Source organism: Eriocheir sinensis, chromosome 25 (assembly GCF_024679095.1).
Source record: "Eriocheir sinensis breed Jianghai 21 chromosome 25, ASM2467909v1, whole genome shotgun sequence".
Taxonomy (NCBI): domain Eukaryota; kingdom Metazoa; phylum Arthropoda; class Malacostraca; order Decapoda; family Varunidae; genus Eriocheir; species Eriocheir sinensis.
Window position 1 is genome coordinate 13,072,346 of NC_066533.1, and position 11,089 is coordinate 13,083,434.

General features: G+C 38.8%; 1 protein-coding gene and 1 long non-coding RNA gene across 25 annotated transcripts in view; both read right to left on the minus strand.

Annotated features, from left to right (window-relative positions):
• The window catches only part of LOC127003399 (inositol hexakisphosphate and diphosphoinositol-pentakisphosphate kinase 2-like), an 85,108-nt gene that overhangs the window by 58,139 nt on the left and 15,880 nt on the right, over positions 1-11,089 (minus strand). Inside the window, exon 1 of one of the 24 annotated variants that reach the window (XM_050869991.1) lies at positions 4,636-5,059. The exons of the other annotated variants lie outside the window; for them this stretch is intronic. Coding sequence (XP_050725948.1) covers positions 4,636-4,686 — 51 coding nt within the window. The 5' untranslated portion in view covers positions 4,687-5,059. Of the gene's footprint in view, positions 1-4,635; positions 5,060-11,089 lie in introns of those variants that run through there. 24 annotated transcript variants of the gene reach the window in all.
• Positions 6,698-6,957, minus strand: LOC127003403 (uncharacterized). Its single transcript, XR_007757064.1, has 2 exons — positions 6,922-6,957; positions 6,698-6,852 (listed from the first exon to the last, which is right to left on the minus strand). It is a non-coding gene; the product is annotated as an uncharacterized LOC127003403 (long non-coding RNA).

Consider the following 11,089-nt stretch of genomic DNA (forward strand, 5'->3'; position numbering starts at 1 on the left):
TAACAACGATAAGGAAGCTATTTGTCCACCCGTAAAAAAGGCAGAAACAGTGAGGAAAAAAAGAAAGACAGTAGAGCTAATCTGCCCACTCGTAACGGACGCAGAAAAAAAGAATGGTGCGATAATAACAACGATAAGGAAGCTATTTGTCCACCCGTAAAAAAGGCAGAAACAGTAAGAAAGAAAATAGAAACAAGGGAGTTAATCTGTCCACCCATAATGGACGCAGAAAAAGGGACAGTGTGAAAATAACAGTAATAATAATGATGCTATTTGTCCACCCGTAAAAGAGGCAGAAACAGTTGGCTACGGTGGGGAAAAAAATAGATGTTAATCGCCTACCGGTAAACAACAACAAATTAAGAAACAGTACATCAGGGGAAAAAAAGAGGGCGAGAGGGCGAGAGGGAGAGTGAGGGAAGGAAAAAAAAGTACCCATTATCTTATACCACGTGAGTTAGTGTGTGTATGTGTGTGTGTGTGTATATATATGTATGTGTGAATGTAAGCAGGTAGGTAGGTAGGAAGGTAAGTAGGTTAGTATATAGCCTTAGTGAGTGTTACCGTGTTGACTTACTGTAAAAGAGAAATATATATGTCTATCTGTCTGTCTGTCTGTATGAAAGAGGAAGTACAAACAGACACAAAAAAACAGTCTTGTATAAATTTCTTGTAGGTCAACAACACCAAAGAAAATATTGACAGAAGACCTTTAGATTCGAGGTTGTTTTTTTTCTTCTTTATGGGATGAGTCTTCAAGCACTTCCTCGTCTTCCTTCTTTTTCCCTTCTCTCTCTCTCTCTCTCTCTCTCTCTCTCTCTCTCTCTCTCTCTCTCTCTCTCTCTCTCTCTCTCTCTCTCTCTCTCCACCATTATCTGTCCTGACACGAATTGCTTAAGAAGGAAAAAAGGAGGAAAAATGAGAAAAAAGAAAGGAAGGGAAAGAGGATAAGAAAGAAGGAAAGGAGAAGAATAAAAGAGAGGAAAACGAGGATTAGATGGAAATTAAAATAAAAAGAAAGAAAATGAAAAGGAAGAAAGAGAAGATATTGGGGAAGTGAGAAGAAATTTGAAACAGAAGAAAACAGAATATAGATGAAAGGTCAGAAAACGAAAGATAAATGGAAAATGAGAGAAAGATGGATAAAGAAGATGGACAGATAGATGGATAGAAATGACATCAACCTTGGAAGCACAATAGGGACAGCTGATTGAATAAGGAGAGAGAGAGAGAGAGAGAGAGAGAGAGAGAGAGAGAGAGAGAGAGAGAGAATGAGGTAAAGAGAGGAATATGGGAAAGGGAAGAACTAAGGGAAAAAGAGGAATGAGGAAGAGGAAATGGGGAAGAGTAAGAGGACGAGGGGAAAAGAGGAAAGGGGAATAAAAGGGGAGAGGGAAGAGAAGAATAAGAGAGGAAAAGAATGAAGATGATGGAAAGAGGAAATGACGAAAAAAACACCCCAAAAAAATATTAGGAAGAAAATGAAAAAAAAGGAGAATGAGAGAGAGAGAGAGAGAGAGAATAAAGGAGAGGAGTGAAAGAAGGGGAATGAGAGGGTAGGGAAAGAAGAGAGGAAGAGAAATTACAACCACAAGAACACACACACACACACACACACACACACACACACACACACACACACACACACACACACACACACACAGGGTCACTAAGGCAGGTGATCCAGAATTGAGTAAGGTGATAGGAAAACAATCAGTGTTGCCAATCCAGTTTCACAGGTATACACACGTGGTGGTGCTGGTGGTGGTGGCCCTGGAATTGGTAACACTGCTCGATAAATATGCAATCTCCTCCTCTCTTCCTATTTACAGTATTATGGTGGTGTTTGCTTTTTTTGTTTGCTTGTTTGTTTTGTTTTTGTTTGTTGTTTGTTTGGCCTCCTTTCTTCCTTACTTGCTCTGGTTTTCTTTCTTGTTTTCTTTTTCTTTTATTTTCCTATTCTTTTCTTTCTTATTTTTGTGGTGTTTTTTTATTATCTCTTTCTCCTGTTTCTTTTCTTCCTAATGGTTTCTTCTTTTCTGCGTTTGTTTTCTCGTTATTTCCTCTTCCTCCTTTTCTTCTTTCTAATCTTTTCTTTCTCATTCGTGTTTTCTTTAATTTCCACTTCCTTTTTTATTTTCTTCCTCTTCTTTTATTATTTTCTCGTCATTTCACCTTCCTCCTTTTCTTCTTTTCTCTCCCTAATCTGTTCCTTCTTAGTTGTGTATTTTTCACGATTCTCTCTTTCTCCTCTTCTTCATCTTCTTAATACTTTTGGGGGGTGTTTTTCGTCATTTCCTCTTTCCACTATCTTCGTTCTTTTCCTTAATCTTTTCCTTCTCATTTGTGTATTTTTCGTGAATTTCTCTTTCTCCTCTTTTTCATCTTCCTAATATTTTTTGTTGTGTTTTTCGTCATTTCCTCTTCCCATTTTCTTCGTTATTTTCCTTCTCTCCCTTTCTTCCCACCTACCTTTTTTCTTCCCTTCCTTCCTTTTTTCTTCCCTTCCTTCCTTTTTTCTTCCCTTCCTTCCTTCCCACCTTCGTTTTATCCTCCCTTCCTTCCTTCGTTTTATCCTTCCTTCCTTCCTTCATTTTATCCTCCCTTCCTTCCTTCATTTTATCCTTCCTTCCTTCCTTCCTGTTTTTATTTGTTTGTTTGTTTGTTTGTGCTTCAGTATCCACCTTCCTGTCTTCATTCACTCATTATTTTCTTCTTATATATTTTGTTGCTATCTATCTTTCTTTCTTCCTTCATCCCTATTCTTACTTTCTTTTACATCTGTTCTGTTCTCCTCCTGTTCTCTTCTTTATTCCTTCTATTTGTCTTCCTTTCTTTCTTTTAATTGTGTTCTTTTCTCCTATTTCCCTTTCTTCATTCATTCATCTTTGTTTTCTTCTTTGTCATCATTCTTCATTCTACCATTCTTTTCTTCCTTCTTTTTTTCATCGTTTTCATTCCCTTCATTATTTTTGTCCTCTGTCTTCACTCCTTCATTCTTCTCTATTTTCTTCTTTGTCTTCTATTTTTTCTTCTTTTTCATCATTGTTCATTTATTCACTATTTTTGTTGTCTCTCTTCACTCAATTGTTTTTTTATTTTCTTCTTTGTCTTATTTTTTCTTCGTTTTTTCTTTTTAATCGTTTTCATTCATTCGTTATTTTTGTCTTCATTCTTCTCTATTTTCTTCTTTGTCTTCTTTTTTTCTTCCTCTCGTTTCCGCGTCCTCTTTAACCTTTGTCTTCTTTGTTTTCCTGCATCCTCTTCCTCTTTGCCTTCTCTTCCTACCTGGCATTTGATTTTCTTCCTTCTTCCTTATGCCTTCTTTTTTTTCTTCTTCCTGACCTCATAATGGAGTCAAAATCCTTCCTCTGTTGCCTTCATTTTCTTCCTGGTCACCTCTATCGTCTTTTTTTTCTTCTTTTTTTTACCTCTTTAGTCGTCTTCCTGTCATTATTCTTCTACTGTTTTCATTTCTTTCTTCCCTTCTTCCTTTTTTCCTCTTCCTGGTCAACTTCTCCTTTTCCATCTTCTTCTTTCTCTCTTCCTTCCTTCCTTTCTTTCTTACATCCTCCTTGTCAATCTCTCTTCCTATCTCTTTTTCTTTCTCTCTCTTCCTATCCTCTGTATTTCCTGTCCTTCTCTTTTTGTCATTCTCTTTCTTTCTCTCTCTTCCTATCTTTCTCTTATCGTCTCCATTTCCTATCCTCTTTTTGCCATTCTCTTTCTTTCTCTCTCTTCCTATCGTCTGCATTTCCTATCCTCTTCTTTTTGTCATTCTCTTCTTCCATCTTCTTTCTTTCTCTCTGTCTCCTCCTGTTCACCTATTATTTTTTTTCCTTCTCTTGTCTTTTTCTCATTTTCTCTTCTCCATCTTTCTTATATCGTGTCCTTTCTCAACCGTTTATTTCCTCTTCCTCTGTTTTGTTCTCATTTCTCTACCTCTCTCTTGTCTTTCTAATTCACTGTTCGTTTTTTCTCTTATTTTCGAGTGTTTTTCTTTCCTTTTCCTGTATAATAATGTTTTCTTCTTCACTTCACTTGTTATCTTTACGTTTCTTAACTTTATCTTTTTTTTTTACCTTGGTCAACTTTTTTGTTATCGTTTATTTCCTTTTCCTGTTTCATCATTTCCTCACGCGGTTACTCGCTCCTTCCTTTCCTTTCCTCTTTCCTTCCTTCCTTTTTTCCACTCCTTTCTTTCCTTCCTCCTTACGTTCGAAACTTCCCCGGCAACACTGAACCGGAGGGAGGAGGAGGAGGAGGAGGAGGGGGAGGGGGAGGGGGAGGAGGAGGAGGAGGAGGAGGAGGAGGAGGAGGAGGAGGAAAGTGGTGAAAGAGCAACACATAAATTATATAACATTTTGATGAAGAAAAAAAATGACCTAATCTTAACTTCACTTAATTTATGTTTGTTTGTTTGTTTGTTTATATGTGTGTGTGTGTGTGTGTGTGTGTGTGTGTGTGTGTGTGTGTGTGTGAGAGAGAGAGAGAGAGAGAGAGAGAGAGAGAGAGAGAGCAATAACAATATCAACCAAATCCCCCAAACACACACAAAAAAAAATCAAATACCTCTTCCTATCAGTTGCACACACACACACACACACACACACACACACACACACACTAACGTACCGACACCCTGCTGGCTCGCCTCTCGTATAGTCTGTTTGTCTTTTCGATCATCTTAAAGAAAACGAGAGTCGAAGATGAACTCAATTTCCTTTCTTCCGTATTCCTCTTCTTTATCTTCCTTCACATGCCAAATCTTCAGTGACAGCAGAAGTAGTAGTCTTCAGTGACAGCAGAAGTAGTAGTAGTAGTAGTAGTAGTAGTAGCCCAGGTAGGTAGGTTAGCCTCCACAGGTGAGACAAACTCACAAACAACAGGTGTGGGCAGGTGAGGAGCTTTAACTCAGGTGCGAAGGCAGGTACTCGGAAAGGTTAAGTCCCGTCAAGCAATCCCAGCAAGGTGAGACTCTCTTGAGCGGTCTGGCCTGGCGTCCTCTCCCTCGGCACTCTGACACAACACTGAACTCCCTTCCCTGCATGACCGACTCTTCTACTCGCTCGCTCTTTCCCTCCCTCCCTTGCTCCCTCCCTTACCCCTTCCCCCCTCCCTGATTGCGAAAGATGCCACCCCCTCCTCTCCTCTGATTGGGGTATATATCTTTTGATTGCTATCTTTTAAGGGTACATAGCTTTTGATAGGGGAATACACTTTTTCATTGTTTTTCCCATTGTTCTGTACACCTTGGGATTAAGAAATATGTCACTCTCTTCTCTCATATGACTGGGGGTATACACCTTTTGAATGCTATCATTTAAGGAGATTTACATTTTGATAGGGATATACAGCTTTTAATTGTGTTATAATTCCTCTCTCTTCTCTTTTTCTGATTGCGTAAGATGTCACCCCCTTCTCTCCTATGATTGGGGTATACACCTTTTGACTGCTATATTTTAAGGGGTATACACATTTTGAAAGGGGAATACAGCTTCTAATCGTGTTATAATTCCCCTCTTTTCTCTTTTCTGATTGCGTAAGATGCCACCCCCTCCTCTCCTATGATAGGGGTATATGCCTTTTAATTGCTATCTGTTAAGGGTACATACTTTTTGATAGGGGAATACAGCTTCTAATTGTGTTCTAACTCCTTTCTTCTCTCTTCTGATTGCGTAAGATGCCACCCCCTTTTCTCTTCTGATTGGGGTGTATGCCTTTTGATTTATCTCTCCTCTTCTTCTTCTTTCTCTTGTTTTCGTGTGTCCTTCCTTCCTTCCCTTTTTCCTGCATGTCTTTTAGTTCACTTCACTTGTTATCTCTAGTAAATATCTCCACTTTCTTTCCTTCTTTTCTGTTAACCTTGGCCAACTATCAATGTTTTTTTTTACCTTTTTTTTCTATATCTTATTTTCGTGTGTCCTTCCTTCCTTCCCTTTTTCCTGTATGTCTTTTTCTTCACTTCACTTATCTTGACTTTCTTTCCTTCTTTTCTGTTAACCTTGGCCGACTATCACTTTTTTTACTTTTTTTTTCTTTCTCTTATTTTCGTGTGTCCTTCCTTCCTACCTTCCCTTTTCCTGTATATCAATGTCTCTTTTCGTTCACTTCATTTATCATCTTTGGTACGTTTCTTGACTTTCCTTCCTTCCTTCTTCTTTTATCAACTTTCGTCAACAATTTTTTTTTTTGTGTGTGTGTTAACGTTTCTTTTCCTTTCCTGTTTCATCATCCTTCCCTTACGTGGTTGCTTGCTCCTTTCCCTTTGCTTGCTTTCTGGTAAGGGTGTGCGTCTGTTTGCGAAAAATGGCACTCCCTTCTTCTTTTTCTCTATAGGGATGAAAATTTTTTGGCTGCTCTCTTCAATCTTTTCCTTTCTTACTTTCTTACTTTTTTTCTCTTTTTCTGCCTGGTCACCTCTTTCTTGTCAGTCTACTCTTTCATATTTTCCTTTTTTTTTCTTCTTTTCCTCTTTTTCTGCCTGGTCACCTTATCCTTGTCATTCTACTTTTTCATCTCCTTTCTTTCTTTCTTCCTTTTTATCTCTTTTTCTTCATGGTCACCTCTTTCTTGTCAGTCTACTCTTTCATATTTTCCTTTTTTTTTCTTTTCCTCTTTTTCTTCCTGGTCACCTCCTTGTCATTCTACTTTTTCATCTCCTTTCTTTCTTTCTTCCTTTTTTTCTCTTTTTCTTCCTGGTCACCTCTTTCTTGTCAGTCTACTCTTTCATATTTTCCTTTTTTTTTCTTCTTTTCCTCTTTTTCTTCCTGGTCACCTTCTCCTTGTCATTCTACTTTTTCATCTCCTTTCTTTCTTTCTTCCTTTTTTTCTCTTTTTCTTCCTGGTCACCTCTTTCTTGTCAGTCTACTCTTTCATATTTTCCTTTTTTTTTCTTTTCCTCTTTTTCTTCCTGGTCACCTTATCCTTGTCATTCTATTTTTTTTTCCTTTCCTTCTTCCCTTTTTCCTCTTTTTCTTCCTGGTCACCTCTTTCTTGTCATTCTATTTTTCTTATTTTCCTTTCCTTCTTCCCTTTTTCCTCTTTTTCTTCCTGGTCACCTCTTTCTTGTCATTCTACTTTTTCATCTTTTCCTTTCTTTCTTTCTTCCTCTTTTTCTTCCTGGTCACCTCCTTGTCATTCTTCTTTTTTCATCATTTCCTTCTTTCTTTTCTTTCTTCCTCTTTGACTGGGGGTATACAGGTTCCAATTGCTTTCTTTTCTAGGGGAAGAACTTAATACGAAATATGGTACCCTGTCTCTCCTTTCTGATTTCTTTCTTTTAAGGGGTATATACGTTCTCATAGGGGTATATACCAATCGAATCCTTTCTTATATAGCCTACGTTCTCATAGGGGTATATACCTTTCGATTCCTTTCTTATACAGGATTATACACCTTATGATGATCCGAAATTGACCTCTCTTCTGGTCGCTCATTCCTTGTTTTGTTTTAGTGGGGAAGTACCTGGTGGGATTTCTTGTTGTTTTTTGTTGTTTTTGTTTACTTTTTGCCATTGAGTTGCATCCTCCTTTGCTGTAAAATGTAAATAATAAAAAATGAGATGAAGATACCCGGCCTTTCCTCTTTTGATACTGGTAGATACTTTTTTTAGTGTTTTCTCTCTCTCTCTCTCTCTCTCTCTCTCTCTCTCTCTCTCTCTCTCTCTCTCTCTCTCTCTCTCTCTCTCTCTCTCTCTCTCTCTCTCTTTGTTTTTCCTTGGTTTTTTTTTCTTCGTATTCCTTGTTCTTCCTCTTCTTTTTCCTCCCTACTCCTTCCGTTTCTTCTTGCTCTTCCTTTGTGATCTTCGGTACGTAATTCTATTTTTTGTTTTTGTTTACTTATCTTTGTGTGTGTTGTTGTTGTTGTTGTTTTGTATACCTATGACAGTCTATGCCTTTTGTGGGGATTCGATTAAGGTGATGTGGGTTACTATTTTAGTGGGAGGGGGGGAGGGGGGGGGGTGGCAGTGGCGTATCCAGAGGGGGCAAACACTTGAAAATTTCCCCCAAAATTTCCCAGGGGGGTCACACTCTGCCCCCCCTGCCCCTCCTCTGGCTACGCCTTTGGGTGGTGGTGGTGGTGGTGGTAATATGGTGTTCCTTTTTTTCTTTAATCTTTTTCTTTTATATTTTTCCTCCTATTTTTTCTTTGGTTGCCCTTCGGTGCTCCTTGAAAGATAATTAATGCTACTCCTCACGTCATTATCTTTTTCTTTGTTTTTTTTGTTTTGTTTTTTTCATCCCGTTTCCTCTCTCTCTCTCTCTCTCTCTCTCTCTCTCTCTCTCTCTCTCTCTCTCACACACACACACACACACACACACGATAAAGGAGTTAATGAAAGTGGAGATAAGAGAAGTTAAGGAGATAAGAAGATGAGAGAGAGAGAGAGAGAGAGAGAGAGAGAGAGAGACAATAAAACCAACACAGTATTTAGGCCACGGACAAGACGCAACGTACAACAAACTCATTAAGGGAAGGTAAGGAGGAAGGACAGGTGAGAGAGAGAGAGAGAGAGAGAGAGAGAGAGAGAGAGAGAGAGAGAGAGAGAAAAAGGCAAGTATATATGGGTAGGAAAGCGCAGGGGTGACGGGGTGAAGGGGTGAGAGGGGAGACAGGGGTGGAGGCTGCAAGGAGGGAAGGGGGTGAAAAAAAATAGCCATATGTTTACACCTGAGATAAAAGGTATTTACATCAACTCGTATTAACACCTGTTCCTTCGCCTTTACTGTTGCTTATATTTCTGCAGCCTCCTCCTCCTCCTCCTCCTCCTCATCATCATCATCATCATCATCATCATCATAATCATCATCATTATTATCATTCTTCTTTTCTTCTATTTTTTCTTGTTTCTCTCTTTCTTTCTTTCTTCTTTTTCTCTTCCTTCTCCTTCTGCTACTCCTCCTCCTCCTCCTCTTCAATCTCCTCTCCTTCTGCTCTTCTTCTCCTTTTCCTTCTTTCTTCTTTTTTTTTCTTCTTTTTCTTCGTTTTTTTCATATTTCTCCTCCTCCTCCTTCTCTTGTTGTTGTTGTTGTTGTTGTTTTTCTTCCTCCTCCTCCTCCTTTGCCTTTGCTGTCCTGTTTCTCTGACTCGTAGATTAGAATAGAATTTGTAGATGGTAGCAACAACAAACAGCCTAACTAGGACCAAGAGGTTTGTTGCTGTTTGCTTTTCCTTTGTACTCCTCCTCCTCCTCCTCCTCTTCCTCTATGAGTTGCGGGTTGAGTTGCGGGTATTTCCTACAGGATTCCCCGATCTCGGACAACATCGAAAGTAGTAATGTTGACCGCGGTTTGATGACGTCACACAAACAGACACAGGAACTCAAAAACACCTGCCCGCGTCACCCACCCACGTCATAGACACATCCTCATATTAGGCAGGAAGGGATTCATCAGGTGGAGGTGGTGTGATCAAGCCCGTAAGAGGAGGAGGAGGAGGAGGAGGAGGAGGAGGAGGAGGAGATGATGAAAAACAAGAACGAGATTAACAATAACAAAAGGAAAAAAAGAGTATGCCACAATGCAGAAGAAGAAGAAGAAGAAGAGGAAGAAGAAAAAGAAGAAGAAAAGAAAAGAAAAAGAAGAAGAAGAAGATGATGATGACAATGATCATGAGAAAAAATAAAGAAAATGAGGAAGAAAAAAAAAGAAATCTGAACAAGAAAGGAAGAAGAAGAGAAATTAAAACAAACCACAATGAGAAAGTATAAAGAAAAAAAATATAAGGAAAATAATAAGATAAATAAAAACAAACTAAGGAAATGGTTGCATACACTAAGATCAAAATATACACTTAAATCAAACATACTCTAAACAAAGATGATTTTAAACATTCTAACAATAAAATGACAACGTGGGACCTGATAGCAATAAAACGTTAGGTCAATCCTCACTTCATTAACAACAACGTCAGTGAAAGAAGCTTAGCAGTCATGTGGCGAGTGTTAATACAACAGACGCCTTTATGAGGAAGCTAAATGTTAAGTTAGTAGCCTATTCTCAGAGGCTCTTAGCTCCCACAACTATTTCAAAATCCACAAAGGAGATGAATTGGGTTTCCATTAGCGTTTTCTCACATATGGTAAACAGAAGACTTGTCAAACTCCCACTGGGCTCGTAAAACTGTTCATGGAAATACTAACACAACCTCTACGTGAGTCTGATGAAATGTGTGTGTGTGTGTGAGCCAAGAACTGTATGAGAGTATTTTTAAACTTTACCGCGTCCAATCTCACATATTTAGAAAGGCTTTAGAAGGAGTTTGGGGCTCGTAAAACTGTTCATGGAAATACTAACACAACCTCTACGTGAGTCTGATGAAATGTGTGTGTGTGTGTGAGCCAAGAACTGTATGAGAGTATTTTTAAACTTTACCGCGTCCAATCTCACATATTTAGAAAGGTTTTAGAAGGAGTTTGGGGCTCGTAAAACTGTTCATGGAAATACTTACACAACCTCTACGGAAGTCTGATGAAATGTGTGTGTGTGTGTGAGCCAAGAACTGTATGAGAATATTTTTAAACTTTACCGCGTCCAATCTCACATATTTAGAAAGGTTTTAGAAGGAGTTTGGGGCTCGTAAAACTGTTCATGGGAATACTAACACAACCTCTACGTGAGTCTGATGAAATGTGTGTGTGTGTGTGTGTGTGTGTGTGTGTGTGAGCCAAGAACTGTATGAGAATATTTAAAAACTTTTCCGCGTCCAATCTCACATATTTAGAAAGGCTTTAGAAGGAGTTTGGGGCTCGTAAAACTGTTCATGGGAATACTAACACAACCTCTACGGAAGTCTGATGAAATGTGTGTGTGTGTGTGTGTGTGTGAACCTCAAAGTGTATGAGAATATTTTTAACTTTTTCCGCGTCCAATCTCACATATTTGAAAGGCTTTAGAAGGAGTTTTGGGGCATCTTCAGGGGTAGTTTTATGACCCTGGTAGTGGTCTGACCCTTCTTCTGTACCATGGACCCAATCACACACACATTAGAACCCGACTGATGTAGTTTTGAGCCGATTTCAAAGTCCAACACAGTGTCTTCGTAACAGCCCGAACCAAACAATAAAATCCCACACAATCCAAAATGG